This window comes from Eptesicus fuscus, chromosome 10, assembly GCF_027574615.1.
Source record: "Eptesicus fuscus isolate TK198812 chromosome 10, DD_ASM_mEF_20220401, whole genome shotgun sequence".
Classification (NCBI taxonomy): Eukaryota; Metazoa; Chordata; class Mammalia; order Chiroptera; family Vespertilionidae; genus Eptesicus; species Eptesicus fuscus.
In genome coordinates this window covers 77,661,041-77,679,986 of record NC_072482.1, presented here as the reverse complement: position 1 = coordinate 77,679,986, position 18,946 = coordinate 77,661,041, and the positions used below count along the sequence as shown (strand labels likewise).

Here is an 18,946-nt window from a genome sequence, read left to right as displayed (position 1 = left end):
CAGGAGTTCCTATTCGCACGGTCTCGTGGAGAAGGTTTAAGAGTGCTTTTACCCGCGAAATAGCCAATGGCGGGAGCCTCCCGTGGTGCTCACAGCTCACACTGGAGATTGAAGCTCGGAGTCACCGCCCGGACCCACGCCAGGGCCGGGACAGGCACCGCCATTCCTGCAGCGGCTTCTACTCCGGCCGCTCCCGCCCCGCTCGGCCCACAGAGAGAAATGGCGGCGCCCACGCTGAGGGGTTTCGCTGAGGTTGGCGTGACCTTTGAGGACATTGCCCTGTACTTCTCCAGGGAGGAAAGGAGCCTCCTTGATGAGGGTCAGAGACAGCTGTACCTGAATGTGATGCTGGAAAACTTTGAACTTGTATCCTCGCTGGATGCTCTATTCATTTCTTTGTAAAACACCATTGAAGGGAGAACCAAGATGGCGGCATAGGTTAAACACCTAACCTGCAGCCGGGCACAACAATTTCAAAAATACAACTAGAGGTCAGAACGGACATCGTCCAGAACCACAGGAAAGTTGGTGGACTGAAATGCCCACAGCTGGGGGGAAGGAGAAGGCCACGGGGACAGTCGGGGAAGCCGTAAAAGCCTGAGGTATGGAGAAACGGGCGGAGACACGAGCACACGCGTCTGCGGGGAGGATGGAACCGGAGAGGAAGGGGCGGCTGATGACCTGGCCGGAGTTCACTGGCAGGAAGGAGATAAAGGCTCCGGAGTGCGCTGAGCACCGGCTCCGATTGCACTGAACCCCATTCCGGGCGAAACCCTGGGAAACTCACTCACTTTCGCAACTCCGCCGCCCCCGCCGGCCGCCCGGCCCGGGACGCGGGGGACGCCGCCGCAGCGGCGGCGCCCGGAGCCCGGCGGCCTCCCAGCACCCGTCCCCGCCGCGCAGCCCCCCGCGCGCCTGGTGCCGCGGGCCGCGCGCCCCGCACACCGGACGGAGGCCTGGGCGCCCTCTCCGTGCACCTCCCGGCGGCGCTAGACTTCAGTAGAGTTGACTGAATTCAAGGGATTAAGAAATACAAATTGGGGGGACGCCGCGGCGGCGACGTCCGGAACGCGGCGATGGCGGTGCCTGGAGCTCGGCGGCCGCCCAGCGCCCGTCCCAGCCGCGCGGCCCTCGCGCGCCTGGTTCCGCGGGACGCGCGCACCGCGCACCGGACGGAGGCCCGGGCGCCCTTTCCGTGCACCTCCCGGCGGCGCTAGACTTCAGTAGAGTTGACTGAAATGAAGGGATTAAGAAGTACAAATTGGGAAGTTTGAAAAAGATGGCGGCGGAGGTTAAAGGCTGTTCTGTTGCCTCGCACCCAGCGAAATCGGAGGGGATGAGGTGTGGAGGCGCGTGGGTCTGGCTGGTGGCGGGGGAAAGGGGCTTTTGTTCCAAACCTAGGGGAGATTAGCTCTCCATCACCCTGAAATCCATCTTCTGGCGAACCCCGGGAGACCCAGATGCCTGCGGGGAGAGGCGGGACTCTTGCGGAGGTGCGCCCAGCAATCAGTGTTTGCTGCGCTGGAGTGCGGAACGAGGGGACTTAGATACGTGGAAGGCAGAAGGACCAGACTCACAGCCATCGCGGCTCGCCGCACCATGGCCTGTTGGCGCCCTGAGACCCCGCCCCGCCCTGGGACCCGCCCCGCACGTTTTGAAGACCTGCCCCGCAAGTCTTGCAGGCACACCTGCGCCCCAAGCAACGGCTTATGCATGTGGGTGGCCCGCCCTCTGGCAGCGGACCAGATGAACTGCTGTTCTAGTCGGACTGCTCCAGGGCCACTCAGACAGGAGGAAGAAACTACAGTTTTTGCTGTAATCCTTGCTGAGTGCCTAAGTCAGTAGCTGATCTACACCCCATTGGAGACCCAGAAACGAGGGCATCTAGTGGTCTGTGGGAGATGACACCAGATTTCAACCACGTGCATAAGGGACACATTCAACGGGAATATTCAGTGAGCGCCAAAGCTTTGCTGCACCAAGACCCGGCCCATAAACGTGTCTCCTGCACAGCAACTCTTCCTTTATAGACAAAGAGAGCCCCCCCAGTGACACCAACAACAATCAAGACTTGACTATACAAAGGAGGACCAAGATGGAGGCATAGGGCGGAAGCCTGATTGTTGCCTACCACAACAACTTTGAGACTACGACAAGAGAGCAGAGCAGACACCATCCAAGACCACCATAGGGCTGGCTGAGTGGATGCTCTACAACTAGAATAAAAGAGGGGTATGCGGGATGATGCTGATGCTGGTGACCCAAAGACCACACTTTAAGAACTACAGCTCAGGCGACACAAAAGAACTATGGCTCAGGCGATACAACAGCGGCCTGGAACGTGCTCGGCGCAGTTCCCCCGGCGGTCTCCGGCTGAGGGGACGGCTCCACTGGCAGCCAAGCACGGACAGACAAGCCCCTATGAGACATGGGGTGGGAGACTCCGCGCTTGCTGACCTCCGAGTCCGTCAAGAATCTCAACGCCCCGGAAGCGGCCAGGTGCGCATGCTCGGCGACCGGCCACCGATGCAGACCCAAGGGCCGACGCAGCGACGCCAGACCGGCCCACCGCCATGCACCGGGTACACCGGAGCTTCGCCGAGCTGCCGCCCGACGAGTTCTGCAGCAGCCATACTGGAGCTCTGGAAGGATGGCCAGGGGAATTGCTGAGGGGGGATTGACCGGCAGGAATTGGGATCGGGAAGACGGGGCCCCGCTGAGACCCGGGTGCGGGCGGGGTTGCGCGCCTCTGGGCTCGGGTGTGGTCACACGCCTCTGGGTATAAGTGAGGCCTCACGTCCCTGGGTCTAGGTGAGGCCACATGCCCCTGGGTCCAGGTGAGGCCGGACTCCGGGTCCGGGTGAGGCCATGAGCCCCTGGACCCGGATGACGCTGGATCCCGTGCCCGGGCGAGGCCAAGCGCCCCTGGGTCTGGGAGAGCCCACACACCCCTGGGTCCAGGCGAGACCATGTGTCCCTGGATCCGGATGAGGCCGCGTGCACCTAGGCCCGGGTGAGCCCAAGTGGCCCTGGGTCTGGGAGAGGCCAAGCGTCCCTGGGTCCGGGTAAGACCATGCGTCCCCGGATCCGAATGAGGCCTCGTGCACCTAGGCCCGGGTGAGCCCAAGTGGCCCTGGGTCTGGGAGAGGCCAAGCGTCCCTGGGTCCGGGTGAGACCATGTGTCCCAGGACCCGGGTGAGGCCTCGTGCACCTAGGCCCGGGTGAGCCCAAGTGGCCCTGGGTCTGGGAGAGGCCAAGCGTCCCTGGGTCCGGGTGAGACCATGTGTCCCTGGATCCGGGTGAGGCCTAGTGCACCTAGGCCCGGGTGAGCCCAAGTGGCCCTGGGTCTGGGAGAGGCCAAGCGTCCCTGGGTCCGGGTGAGACCATGTGTCCCAGGATCCGGGTGAGGCCTCGTGCACCTAGGCCCGGGTGAGCCCAAGTGGCCCTGGGTCTGGGAGAGGCCAAGCGTCCCTGGGTCCGGGTGAGACCATGTGTCCCTGGATCCGGGTGAGGCCTCGTGCACCTAGGCCCGGGTGAGCCCAAGTGGCCCTGGGTCTGGGAGAGGCCAAGCGTCCCTGGGTCCGGGTGAGACCATGCGTCCCTGGATCCGGGTGAGGCCTCGTGCACCTAGGCCCGGGTGAGCCCAAGTGGCCCTGGGTCTGGGAGAGGCCAAGCGTCCCTGGGTCCGGGTGAGACCATGTGTCCCTGGATCCGGGTGAGGCCTCGTGCACCTAGGCCCGGGTGAGCCCAAGTGGCCCTGGGTCTGGGAGAGGCCAAGCGTCCCTGGGTCCGGGTGAGACCATGTGTCCCTGGATCCGGGTGAGGCCTCGTGCACCTAGGCCCGGGTGAGCCCAAGTGGCCCTGGGTCTAGGAGAGGCCAAGCGTCCCTGGGTCCGGGTGAGACCATGTGTCCCTGGATCCGGGTGAGGCCTCGTGCACCTAGGCCCGGGTGAGCCCAAGTGGCCCTGGGTCTGGGAGAGGCCAAGCGTCCCTGGGTCCGGGTGAGACCATGTGTCCCTGGATCCGGGTGAGGCCTCGTGCACCTAGGCCCGGGTGAGCCCAAGTGGCCCTGGGTCTGGGAGAGGCCAAGCGTCCCTGGGTCCGGGTGAGACCATGTGTCCCTGGATCCGGGTGAGGCCTCGTGCACCTAGGCCCGGGTGAGCCCAAGTGGCCCTGGGTCTGGGAGAGGCCAAGCGTCCCTGGGTCCGGGTGAGACCATGTGTCCCTGGATCCGGGTGAGGCCTCGTGCACCTAGGCCCGGGTGAGCCCAAGTGGCCCTGGGTCTGGGAGAGGCCAAGCGTCCCTGGGTCCGGGTGAGACCATGTGTCCCTGGATCCGGGTGAGGCCTCATGCACCTAGGCCCGGGTGAGCCCAAGTGGCCCTGGGTCTGGGAGAGGCCAAGCGTCCCTGGGTCCGGGTGAGACCATGTGTCCCTGGATCCGGATGAGGCCTCGTGCACCTAGGCCCGGGTGAGCCCAAGTGGCCCTGGGTCTGGGAGAGGCCAAGCGTCCCTGGGTCCGGGTGAGACCATGCGTCCCTGGATCTGGGTGAGGCCTCGTGCACCTAGGCCCGGGTGAGCCCAAGTGGCCCTGGGTCTGGGAGAGGCCAAGCGTCCCTGGGTCCGGGTGAGACCATGTGTCCCAGGATCTGGGTGAGGCCCCGTGCACCTAGGCCCGGGTGAGCCCAAGTGGCCCTGGGTCTGGGAGAGGCCAAGCGTCCCTGGGTCCGGGTGAGACCATGTGTCCCAGGATCTGGGTGAGGCCTCGTGCACCTAGGCCCGGGTGAGCCCAAGTGGCCCTGGGTCTGGGAGAGGCCAAGCGTCCCTGGGTCCGGGTGAGACCATGTGTCCCTGGATCCGGGTGAGGCCTCGTGCACCTAGGCCCGGGTGAGCCCAAGTGGCCCTGGGTCTGGGAGAGGCCAAGCGTCCCTGGGTCCGGGTGAGACCATGTGTCCCTGGATCCGGGTGAGCCCAAGTGGCCCTGGGTCTGGGAGTGGCCAAACGTTCCTGGGTCTGGGTGAGACCATGCGTCCCTGGATCCGGATGAGGCCTCGTGCACCTAGGCCCGGGTGAGCCCAAGTGGCCCTGGGTCTGGGAGAGGCCAAGCGTCCCTGGGTCCGGGAGAGACCATGTGTCTCTGGATCCAGGTGAGGCCTTGTGCAACTAAGCCCGGGTGAGGCCATGTGCCCCTGGGTCTGGGAGAGGCCAAGCGTCCCTGGGTACGGGTGAAGCCAGATCCTGGGTCCGGGTGAGGCCGTGCGCCCCTGGATCCATCCGGGTGAGGCTGGGTCCCAGGCCCGGGTGAGACCACGCGCCCCTTGGGTATGGGTGAGGCCACGTGCCCCTTAGTCCGGATGACGCCGTGCCCCTGGGTTCGGCCGAGACCAAACCAGAGGGAGTCAGACCTCCATTACCACCATTTGTCCACCATCCAGAGCTGAGGGGTCAGTGCTGACATGTACACATAAGGAACTACTGGACATCGAAATTGGGTCTCAAAAGAACTGTTGGTCCAGGGGGAAGCTCGCTACAGATTGATTCATTTGCCTGTCAGCATAACTATTATTGCTCGTCTCACATTCAGTTCTTATTAGTATATATCTAGTGACATATGATCTCGCTCATCTAGGGGAAATGATGAACAACATAGACTGAGGAACAAGAACAGAACCAGAAGCAAGGAGGCATCGATCGGACTATCGGGCCTCAGAGGGAGGATAGGGGAGGGTAGGGGGAGGGTGGGGGGAGGGGGAGAGTTCAACCAAAGGACCTGTATGCATGCATATAAGCCTATCCAACGGTTAAGTTCAACAGGGGATTGGGGCATGCGTGGGGAGAGGGGTGGGATGGGAATGGGGGGATGAGGACAAATATGTGACACCTTAATCAATAAAGAAATTAAAAAAAAATAATAATAAAAAAAAAAAGAAAAAAAAAAAAAAGAAAAAAAAAAATAACACCATTGAAGTTATTGGGATTGTTTGAAATCTGTAGTTTGCCCTGTGTATTATAGCTATCTCTACCATATTTCATTTTCAGATCCATGAACACAGGTTGTCTTTCAACTGATTTGCGTTTTATTCCATTCCTTTCATCACTGTCTTATAGTACTCACTTTACAGATGTTTCACATTTTGTTTGAATTTATTCCTACGGATTTTATTGTTTTTGATTCTCTTGTAAATTTGATTACTTTCTTCATTTTTCCATCAAAAAATTTATTATTAGTGTTTAGAAATAAAAAAAAAAAAAAAAAGAAAATAGAGTTGGTTGCAGAGTAATATAAGTCTGAGCTCTCTTTTGTAGATATTAAATTATACACATCATTTAGCTAAGCGTAAATGATGAGGTGAGTGCTTTCTGAGTGAATGATTTCCATTACTTGTCAGATGCAGCCATTAGATGATTCTAAAAATACTCATCATGCTCTCAATGGCATTTTTCCTGTATTGGCTGTTTGGGTACCAAGTTATCATCAACAGTGAAGTTCCTTGGGGCTTCATGGTACATTGTATCAAATGCTTTGAATATCACTGGTAATTTTCCCTAAACTGTGACTGAAACTAGGCTAAAGAGAAATAAAACTTAAGTCATTTCTAATGATTAATTAAGAAAGTCTTGAAAAGCATTTTTTTGACGTTTCTTACCACTAGTTTATTGTTTCAAAGTCTGATATCCTGTATTTAACTTCCAATTTTCTCTTTTAATGTTATGTTGTATAATTGATATGTCAGTTACACTGGGTACAATTATAAGTGTGAAAAACATAGCTTGTCCATGTTAGGTCCAAGGCAAAATAATTTTCAAACAGAATACCAGGCATTCATTCAATCAAGCATCTTCGGAATTCCAGGATTGAAGCACCCTTAGCATGCTTTCATTGCAAATACCCTACATATTGTTTCTCTACATTTGAAAAATCCCTGACTCTCTTAGCCTTTGTGTAAGTCAAATTTTCCTACCTTTAACCATTTTTTGTGTGATTTTCTTTGAGTTCTTCTAACATGCACCTCAATCCATCTTTAAATGACAAGGTGCCTTGAAAAGGGTCTGGCCTATGAAGAAGGGAAGCGGAGAATAATTTTGGGGCTCAAAACCTGCCATCACTCACCTTTTGAGTTTTAAAATATAACGTTGCAGGGTGATGTCTTTGGGGCTATTTTGGCAACCCAATGATCTATTCAGAAAATAGGAGACTTCTTACCTTTATTCTAAATGACATCCAATTTTGATGTACTCATTTATATTCTTAGAATGCTAGTCCTTTCTTTTATTATGAAAGAGAAATACCACCTGCTACAGCTGAATGGCGAGACTAATTCATATAGATTTTACTAGAAAAGAAATATGGGACAAAGAGCCTGAAAATAAAATGTAATATATTGCCAAATAAAAAACTCCCTGGAGAATAAAGAGCATATTAATATTATACATGAGATAAAGCAGGTTATCTGTTTCTGTATACTTTATTATTGAAGATGTTTTCTGATAAGTGCTCGTAATTTCAGTGCCTCCTAGGACTCATGCCTCTTTGAACCACAGCTCTCTCTGTAAATTGAGTTAAATAATTAATTCCATTGTACTCTCTAGTAAAAATTAACACCTTAAGGTTCATGTTGGGAGTATCGGTGAACAATTCTAGCAAAAGAGTTGGTACCTCCTTTTTGCTAAAATTAAATTAATTCACCCAATAGGTTAGGTCAGTGGTCGGCAAACTCATTAGTCAACAGAACCAAATATCAACAGTACAACGATTGAAATTTCTTTTGAGAGCCAAATTTTTTAATCTTAAACTTCTTCTAACGCCACTTCTTCAAAATAGACTCGCCCAGACCGTGGTATTTTGTGGAAGAGCCACACTCAAGGGGCCAAAGAGCCGCATGTGGCTCGCGAGCCGCAGTTTGCCGACCACGGGGTTAGGTGAATGTTTCCCTTATTTCTTACCTTAAAAAATAATGGTACAAAACTCAAATGGAGATTATAGTGGCTAGTCAGTGCTGCTGGCATTGGTATCTGAAGGTTCTTCTTTTTCTGCTAAGTTACCACTTGTCTTCTGTCTGGTCTAAGGGTCTGAACCCCCTGCCTCCCACATTTCCTACCATCCTGCAACACACACACACACACACACACACACACACACACACACACACACACTGGCATTTACTATATTTCACTGGTATAAGCACTTTCATAAATTCACTTAGTCCATATAACACTTGGAGGTAGGTACTGTTATCCTCATTTTACAGTTGAGGAAACTGAAGGGAAGCCACATGGCTGAAAAATGGCAGAGCCTGGAGTTGAACTCATGTATTCTGACTGCTCCTTAGCATAATGGTCTGCTGTGGCATTCTATTCACCAAACCAAAAGGAATCCACTCACTTTCATTATTATTGAACCCTAAATGAATAGAATTTGATATTGTCAACAATCCTCCTTTGCATTTGTGACAATTATTTATGGAGCACTTCTCCAGGTCAAGCACTGTTCTAGGCACTGGGGATATTTCAGTGACAAAAAAATCAGACAAAAATCCTTTTCTATGTGGAGCTTACATTCTAATGGGGAGGGATACATAATGACAGGCAATGAAAAATAAGCATAATAAAGTCAGTCACATAGTATGTTATGTAATGGTAACATAGATGGTAAATGCTGTGGGAAAATATACATAAATCTATATAAAGAGATGGGTAGAGAGGATTTGGAAGTACCTCTTGGGGCGGGAGTACAAATTAAATGGATGGTCAGCTGAGGCTCTTCTAAGCAAGGAATGAAAGGAGTTGGGAGATGGGCCATGCCGGTATCTGGGAGAAGAACATTCCAGGAAGAGCGAACAGGCAGAATAGGCCTTGAGGTGGGCTTGTGCCTGGCATGTTCATGGAAGAGCAAGGAGGCCAGGGAGGCTGGGGAGACACAGGGGAGAGCAGTCGGAGACCAGGCCTGAGAGGTTCAGAGACGGCACAGCAGGAATTTGACTCTTTGAGAGAACAAGGGACTCTTTGGAGAATTATCAAAATAGCTGGTTATTAAATAGTTCTCATGGTACAATCACATTCCTATAAAAATAATAAGTACTTTATTTCGCAGAGAAAAATAAAATACATGATATAATTATAGTAGCCATTTTGGGTGATTTAATCATAAAATTTTTGTTTTTATATCTATTTAAAATTTTTTAAATTAATTTTTGTGACTAAAAAGAGCAAATATGTATTCTAAGTATGTTTTGTAGTAAGATTTGTATAAATATATTCTGAAAACAATATATATGTATAGAAAAGGCATGAAGGATATACACTCCAGTGTTAATAATGTATCTGCATATATAAAAGCCTAAGTGACCAGCTGACCGGCTGACTGCCAGTAGCTATGATGCGCAGTGACCACCAGGGGGCTGATGCTCAATGCAGGAGCTGCCGAGCAACAGCAATTTTTTAGAGTGCCCTCTCATACTCTGGGACCCCTCAGGGAATGATGGAATGCCGATTTTGGCCTGATCCCCATAGGCCAGGTCGAGGAACCCCACTTGCCAGAGGGACCCTGCTCACTCCACAGACACCCTTCTGTGCAGCCTGCCGGGGAGGGACCGCAGGAGGTTGGCTCCAGGGTGTGTCCAGCCCATCTGACCCAGTCCCGCCCCACTGGCCACCTTCTAATTAATTTCCTTCCAATGTGCATGAGTTTGTGCACCAGGCCTCTAGTTTTATATACTGTATTTTCTGGCCCAGGAAAATCTTCTCAAAAGTCGGGGGTCATCTTATACGCCGGGTGTCATCTTATAGGGTGGGTATATCCCAAACTCTATATTTTAACTGGAAAAGTTGGGGGTCATCTTATATGCCCAGTCGTCTTATATGCCGGAAAATACGGTAAATATGGTCGTGAATGATTTTTCTTTCTTTCTTTCTGGTTTCTTCATATTTTACTAATTTTTAACCCTTGACAAATATTGCCAAGGTAATATTTTAAAAATTATAAATGAAAAGGAAAAGTTTATATGTGATCAGCCAGTAAACTTGCCCTGTATAGTATTGTACCTTCATCTTAAAGACTGTGTTTTGGACTGAGACTGGGTGCAGGACCATTTGTATAGTAAGGGGAAGGGTCTATAGTCTTTCCTGTCTGGGGAAACTACAGAGGTATCAAGGACACCGCACTATAATTTTTCACCAGCCCTCTTTCTGCTATGAAAGCCACTGAGAATAAGGAGGGGCAGGTAGAGGAGAACTTGGAAGTGCCCTCCCCCAACTCAAATAACCTTAAACCGTCTTTGATATGATTCTTACATAAGGAGTTGTAAAAGTGCATCCATCTTATTAACACTGTTGTACACTATAAAATGTTATGGCCCATATCACTTTTCAAAATTCATTTCTTCATTGTTGTTGGAGATAATTACTCTTTTCTTCATATCTCAAATTTCAACTTGATATACTTTATTATTTCTGAAGCTTAAAATATATGAAGTTTTGAATGTTGCCAGATTTAAACATAATACTCTTTAATGATTTTTTTATACAGCTCATCCTAGACAAGGAGACTTTAAAAACAGCTTTCCAACAATTTTGTGATATCCATTTTCAAATTCTTGCAGCTAGTGCTGTGTACCAAAATGTAATGTCAGATTCTAAGAAAGTGATATAAATATGTTTGCACTGGCTACCTAAATGAAATGATTGATTGACGTGATTTTGTTTTGTCATTTCAAGGGAGTGAAAAAAATAGATCCCAAATTCTATGAAAAATTTATCAGTCACAGATTTGGAGATGAAATGCTACACCGCATTGATCTTTGCTCCATGCTGAAGAAAAAGCAAAGTAATGGTTATTATCACTGTGAATCTTCAATTGTGATTGGTGAGTGCCTTTCGAAAAGTATTTACTTAATTTTCATTTTTTTAGTATTTTTACTTTTGATTTCTTTTGACTTATTTTGGCAAATATTTAGGACTATTGTATATGTTTTTCTCAAGGACATATTTTTCTAAATATGTAGTTTGGGAATACTACATTGAAATTTGTGTAGAACATATTTGGTACTCATATGTATCAGTCAAGATTTTAGTACACATAGTTTTTCTCCTTTTGTGCCTCAAATATAATTATAACGCAGTCTTAAAATATTGATTTAAAGTGCACTTCAGTTTAATTTTATTTCATGAATATGAAGAAAGCATTTTCTTCAGTGAAGGCCTACACGACCACACCATTCTACACCAGGCATTTTCATGTTTGCTGCTTTTAATTAGGAATAGAATGTTCCAGCACATAAAGGTTCACTCTGGAAAGCCTTTGTAGGTGCCCTGCAAAGACTGAAAACTCATCCTTGGATTTCTTCCCTAAAGGAAACATGTTTTGAGGGGAAACAAATACTCATACATAAATGCTCTAGCATCTCTCAGGGAGAGGCATGTGATGAGGTAGGCTCATACATACTCATGTTTCTGAGTGGAAAGTGTGCACACCAAAGGGAGATTCTGAGAGAACTGGAACAAGTCTTCCCCCACTGTCTGCAACGTGAGTGTATTTCAAAGGAGGCTGATCTGTTGTGATTCAAATTTACTACTTCAAACCAGGCACTATTCTTATAAAATTGTGGACGTCAAGACAACCTCACATGAGAATACTCAAAGAAGATACATGATTCTAAATATTTCAAGGTCTTCAACCAAGATAATTTCTCTACACTACAGCTTGAAAAAAAACAACACACACACACAAAAACAAAACTATGGAAAGATATGCCCTGAAAGGATCTTAATACTGCAGCTTATTAAAGCACTTTAAAAAATGTTCAAGAGACACAATTGTATTTCCGAATTCTCACTAGAAATCTTCAAAGAAGTCATCATTTTACTTCCAAAGATTTTAGATACCCAGCATGTCATTTGAATTTTATGCTCTAAAATATTTCACATCGACTGTAAAGAATGTGTGGTTTTTTTTTTGTTTGTTTCAGAATCTCTTTCATGTTTTCAGAGTTGAGGACCAAACCTTTCTGTTTAGGTTCATTGTAAAAGGCAAATTCAAATCCTTCTTGTGGAATACAGATTTTGGCTAGTTTTCCACATCTTCTCTGTAATTACTTTAGGCCAGCCTTTAAAGAGAACTGTGTACTTCATGGCCCCTTCTATTCCCCCTCTTATTTTAAAAAACATACTAAAAAACGCAATATGTGGATTTTACAGAAGATATCGTGGGACTGCATTATACAGTTTATTGCATGCTTCACCTGTGTTGCCATTAGACAGCTCTGCTCAGTTCACCCCAAATCACTATGTTTAGCCACTGAATTTTTCTTTGCTTGCTCTTATTCCACTGAATTTTTCTTTGCTTGGACATGCCCAGGTTGTGGCCTAGATCCCCAGTAGGGGGCGTGCAGGAGGCAGCTGATCAGTGATTCTCATCATTGATGTCTCTATCTCTCTCTCCCTCTCTCTTCCTCTCTGAAATCAATAAAAATATATTTTAAGAAATAAATAAAATTAATATCTATACCTAAAATGATAATTATTATGTTAAAATTAACAAGTTTAATGCACACTAGAGTTATTTTATTTGCTATGGATAATCATTGATTTTCTCAACCTGAGTTTGGAAGTAATATTCACAGGATTTGCTATGGATAATCATTGATTTTCTCAACCTGAGTTTGGAAGTAATATTCACAGGATTTGGGACAATTTGTGAATTTCATTTCTTGATCAGATTTAATTGGTTTACATTGGTTCGGTTTCTCTTTGACTTGATTCTAACACAAATTTAATGTCTGTTTTCAGAACCTTGAACCCGTATTTTTTTGTATACACAGAGTAGGAGAGACTTCTGATCTTAATATATTTTGTATTTAGAATTCTAGGGTAGAACTTGGGTTTGAAGGACTCTAGGAACCTCCTGAAATTGTTTATAAAACTGTGTATGTAGATACATATGTGACTTTTCTGAGGAAATAATTTATTAGATTTCTGTATTTCCTATTTTTTAATTTGTTAATGGTGCATTCTTGGAGAGTGGTCGGTTCCAAATAACCCCAATTTTCTTTGCAACTGTCTCTATGTTATTTAGGGCATCTTGGGGTTTTTTTCAGTGTGTTGTTTTAAATATCAATGACTATATGCTTCATTTCCAATTGATTCTTTTTCATGTTTTCCTATTTTGTTCTTTGCTTCATGGATGCAATTCTTTCATTTATCTCTTGGATTTCAGTATAGTTCATTTTTAACATTCTTTTCATATTTTTAAATTGTTTGTTCTTTGGGTATGAATTCTTCTATATGTTGGGTCTTTTGTGGCACTTCATTTTCACTGCTACTTTTTAAGTGTTTTCGCGGGCTCATGTGCATGCTTCCCCGTCAAAACCCATGTATGGTTTGGAGATGTCAGCCCTGGTCTCATAGGGTACACTGCTCTGAACTGGGTTGGGAGCTGACAACAGTAAACCGTCCTTGTCCACAGAGTCGGAGTTCATTCTTCTCGTGGCTCACAGATTTGTGAATTTTTTAAAAGAGTAAAGATAATTAGTTTAGCGTGCGTGGCTCAGTGGTTGAGCATTGACTTACCAGCCAGGAGGTCACGGTTCAATTCCCAGTCAGGGTACATGCCCAGGTTTGGGGTTCAATCCCCAGTGGGGGGCATGCAGGAGGCAGCCGATCAATGATTCTCTCTCATCACTAATGTTTCAATCTCCCTCCCCCTCCTTTCCTCTCTGAAATCAAGAAAAAAAATATTTTTTTAAAAGACAATTAACCCTTTGCCATATTGGCTTCAGATTTTATTGCATTTAATTTTGGTCACTAGTTTATGTTGTTGTTTTTTTCCATATATTTTTAAAAATTTCCTGTGACTTATTTAATTATAGTGTGCCTAGACTCATCTCCAAACCAAAAATTTGATATGTTGACGTAAGAAATGTCCAAACCTGAAGACATTTTTCTGAGTTTATTTGAGCCAAACTTACAACAATTTCTGGGAAGCAGAATCTCAATGGATTAAGAAAATGCAGTGGAGAATGGCAGTTTTACAGCTTATTTTATACATCAGAATCAAAGGAAGAGACGTAAGGAGGGATATTTGAAATCCATTGGTGATAGATTAAGGAGGTGGGAGAAAGCAAGGCGGGGAAATCTCTGAGATAGAAAGTAAAACAGCTACACATACTGTTGTTTTTTTTTACATTGGGAGTACAGGATACTAGTTACTAATTAACATTTATAGCACTTAGTTGATATGTGGGAAACAATGCGGGGTTCTGTGGTCTTTACTCAGTGTGGTTGTGCCCTGATGGGTCTGGAAAAAGCTTACTCTGACAGTTCAAAGGTATGTTATCTTAGATGCAAAAGGACAATAGACAGGCTCACTTAACGTAAAGGTTGACCTTTGTCAAGGAAGCTGCAGGCCTAAGACGTGACTATCCTCCATGACTATCTGCCATGACTCGCTTTTAGTTAGGAATTTTATGTTCAGACCATCCTATGTGGTTACTTTAGGTCTCTGAGTTTGTAGGGCCTGCCATACTGGCCTTCCCTGAGTGTGTGGCCCCTTTTTTTGTCTACAGATATAGATAGATATATATCTATATTCTAATTTTTTTCATTTGCGCTTTTAATCTGCGTTATGATTATTAATGTAAGTACTCAGCACAGATGATTAACACAGAAATCCAGGTACTAAAAGTGGGTGTGAAATAGGGATTTAGTTTTAGGAATATATTTTTATAATTTTTTTATACCACTCCAACCTTAGTCTGTCTTCCAAGGATGACAAATTAGCAGCCTTTCACGTTGTACTTGATTGGAACAGGGTTGTTGTTCTTGTTTGCCTGTTTGTTTTCTTCTCTCTAATTTGAATAACTTGCCAATAGTTGGTGACTTCACGTAAAAAATCTGGGTCTCTGCCACGTTCTGAACAATTTGGTCCCACATTCTTGCATGGCTGGGATTTCCTGGATGCAGTAGTGGACACATTGACCTTGAAAGTAGCTGCCTTTTATCATTCCCCCTAACTCTACTGATTTTCTTATAAAGTTTGCTTAACTGTTCACACTACCTGCTTGGCTCCTGAAGGCGCTGGAGTTTGGACCCCCTGCCAGCTGTTGCTGGTCCCTGTGTCTACTTTACATTTCCAAGCTGGGCATTATCTCCATCTTCTGCCATCTATACCTGTATGTGGAGTGTTAGGGGAGTTTGCTAGGATGTGGAAGTAATATTCATATTTTCAGATACAAGGAATGGTACTACATTTTTGTTCTCTCATAATCAAAACTTTGGGTGACATCATGCCTACTTAGCATCGGGCTACAACTCTTTACAAACCTAACTGCACTAGCCAGTTATAATTCAAATCCTCCATCCACCCACTCCCCAACAAAGGAAGAAAACCAAGAATGAAATATGGTTCAGATCTCCTAGGATGAAGAAAGCTGTTTCTGTGAGCTACTTATTGGAGCTGGGTGAATTAATTTTTCTCAGGCAGCTATGCTCCAGTTATATTTCCTTAGGGAAGGTCATTGACTAAATGACATCCTTTGCAAAACTGATGAGCAATTTAGTGCTTGCAAAGACTACTTTACTTTCAGCTATCAGACATCTTATAGGGAGCAGTAGGGAATTTGGCAAGGTCTAGAAGGTATTTATTTTGCAGGCTAGTGTGTTTCTTGATAATTTCTGCAAGCAGAGGTGGGAACAGTGATTTTCTGGGAATGCCAACCTTTTTTTGTTTAATAATAATTCATCATTAATTTAATATTATTGAACATCTACAATGTGTATACCCCTCTCTTGGGTATCATGAAATACAGAGGACTGTAAGACATTCTCCTTAAGAGTGATATGAGTCAGTGGGCAGCTAAGATTACACCTGAGAAATGGAGAAGGAAGAGGAGTAGATGGATAGGGCTTGTCAATAATGGGCTTTGGTAAAGGACACAGTGGAAGACGCTTATAATTTTACCTTCTGGGAGAATGTGAGGTTGGTGAATGCCAGAGTTTTGATAAATAAGATGAGATCGAGGAGTAGACAGATGGAATGTAGAGAAAGGGTTTTATTCTAGGAGCATTAGGTGTGGTTTACAGGGGTGAAGAACAATGGACTGGGAGGCAGGGTAGGGACAGTATTAGTGGTAGGGAGCACACTACAAAGACTATAGTGATGGAGTCTACTGTCTAGTTAGCGGAGGAAGCCACAAAGGAGGAGGTTGCTTGGTTTGTGTGTTTGAGGAGTTGGTGAGGGAGGTAGGAAAGGAGATGGGCACAGTCACACCTACGGAGGCAGTGAATATGCAATAAAGGAGACTGAGCAGACAGATGTGGATAAAAAGATGGTGAAGTTTACTACTCTAACACAATGACACAGGATTGGACCTTCAAGACTGTAGCACGATGCAATGAGGGGGTGGGGTTGTGCCAACTGTAGGCTCAAATAGAAGCAAACAGGTCTGCACAGATATGGTGACAGTAGAAGAAAAAGGTCATACATAGTCAGATAAGTTAGAATCATCACAGCTATAGTCCATTCCGTCTGTATCCAAAGCCAAACAAATCAGACCAAGATATCAGACTTTATGGGCTGAAACTCTATGGAGAATTCTGAGTTGAGTCAATTTATCCAGATGTCCCTGCTTTTTGAGAACCACTGTTAAGAGACCTGAACAGCTTAGACCAATCCAGTGACTACCAGTAGCGACATCCAGGTGGTAGTTCAGCCAAAAGAAAAGGACTTTTGGGGTTGCATCTGGGGAGATCCTCAGCTCTGACTTTGGTGTCCTAACCTTCAGTGCTCCTTTACCCTTAGGGGCCAGGGCATAAACATCAGTTCTTAATGAAGAGGGAAATTGTCAGTAATTTTTAAGAGTATAAAGAAGTCCTAAGACCAAAACATTTAAGAGTTGCTGCTTTAGTTCATGGTTCAGTAAACCATGAAATAATTTAGTCCTCAGACAACTCTCCAAAATTAATTTTTATCAATATTTCTAATCATTTCTTTCAACAAATTAATTTTGATGGCTACTCAGCTATCTCTCTATAAAATATAAACTGGTTTGATAATTTCCATTCAAACATTCATTCTGTGGTAAAAATGTAACAAGTGCAAAAATACCCCACACTGACAGTGCATATACTGTATGTATGAAATGTCTTATTTAAAAAGCATTATTACGTGGAATTGGTATTTTATACAAATATCTCTTTGTGGTGGGCAGTACCAAAATTTTGTCTTTTTTTTTTTTTTTGCATAAGCTGTCAGGGAGATGGAAGGCAATTCATAATCAGAACCCTCATCTTATTTCTTATATCTATCTGAGTTAAGAGGAAGTAACTGAGATTAAGTAACTGAGAAAATTAATCTTAGTGATGGCTCACTGTGTTTTAACTGGTGTATCAGCTATTAATCTGGATGCTAACACAAAGTGGCAGCTGTGGCTCAAGCTATTTTGAAAATTCAACCATCTGTTGGCCTGGTTTCAAACCTTATGATTTATATTAGCTGCCTTAGGAACCCTACATATTAAAGGGGCAGTGCTATGTGGTAAATTTAACTATCAGGCAAATTAGAATGATGCATTAATAATTTGTTATTTTATGATTTATTTGTAGAGCCTTCAAATTTAAGTGTATTTTAGAAAACATGAAAATAGTTTTTTCCCATGTGTATGCTTATTTTATTTTTTAAATTTATTTTTCAATTACAGTTGACATATAATATTGTATGAGTTTTAGGTGAACAACATAGCGATTAGACATTTATCTACCCTACAAAGTGATTACTCCGATAAGTCTAGTACCCATCTAACACCATCCAGTTATTACAATATTATTGACTATATAGTCAATATTGAATTCCAGATTTTAAAAAAATGAACTACGTGAATAGAATGATTGGAGTGCAGTCTGTGGTTAAACAAAGCCACCAGGATACAGCTAATTAGTGTTAGGAGACCCTTCCAGTTGCCCAAGTTATGGCTAACTAGCCCATCATATTGCCTAAATTGCCTCTGAATACATTTTCACCACACTAAAAATGCTTATTTTTTAAAAGTTCCAAGCACAGTGCCTGACAAGTAATGTTATAAAATGTTAGTTATTAATATTAACCCTTTTCACTCGCTTGCTTTTTTCTCGATTCTTGCTACCGATGTTAACCGTGTCGAGTAACACTCGACATCCGAGTGCAAAAGGTTAATAGCAGTACAAGTTGTATTAGAATACTTATTACAGCAGTATTCTTACTTTTCTAACACCAAAATGCCCATTTCAGGTTATATAGATTTACATTATTCTTAATGTTTTCCTTAAATTGGCATGTGATTAACATTGGTGCATTTTCAAAATAAAAAAAATCTCTCTGTGTGTATATACTAGTACACATGGGCCAAAGGAGGTTTATAATTGTGAGTACATGATACACTTTATTCTTGTACTATTAATTAGTTATTGTGTTATTTTCCATACAAACAACTGTAAACCTACTTTTGCCCCACCATGTATATGATTTATGTATGTAAATGCAGTGTTGAAGATAAAAAACTTGACTTTTGGGAAGAAAACAATAAATTTGGCAAATCTATTTAATGTAGTATTTAAAGAATTAATTTGCTAATGTGGTGAAATCATAAGAGACAAACATATGAAATGGATTTTCTTCTTCATTTTAGTGAAGCTAGACTTTCTGATTAACTGGAAGAGAAGTAGTAAAACTCTCACTGTCCAGCCCTGTCTAAAATTCTAATCCACTGTATTCTTCTTTTGTTATGTATTTACTCTTAAAATAGGAATTGAAAGGGCGAGTGTGACTGTAGTGAGTAAATGGCTCTTGGCTATCGCACCCTGGCAGAGTGAGCTTGGGATTCATTGATCTGCCTGATCTATCAGTTCATTCCTAGCTCCCTAGGGGCATTTGAAGAGCTGCTGGCTGCTCACATAAAGACTCCTCCTTCACTGTGAAACTTC

The 18,946-nt window shown here is 45.1% G+C and overlaps 1 protein-coding gene across 6 annotated transcripts in view; it reads left to right on the top strand.

The window, feature by feature from the left end:
* The window catches only part of AKAP7 (A-kinase anchoring protein 7), an 86,578-nt gene that overhangs the window by 44,010 nt on the left and 23,622 nt on the right, over positions 1-18,946 (top strand). For all 6 annotated transcript variants that reach the window (XM_054722288.1, XM_054722286.1, XM_054722284.1 and 3 more), the window contains one exon: positions 10,712-10,859. In XM_054722288.1, coding sequence (XP_054578263.1) covers positions 10,712-10,859 — 148 coding nt within the window. The remainder of the gene's footprint in view (positions 1-10,711; positions 10,860-18,946) is intronic.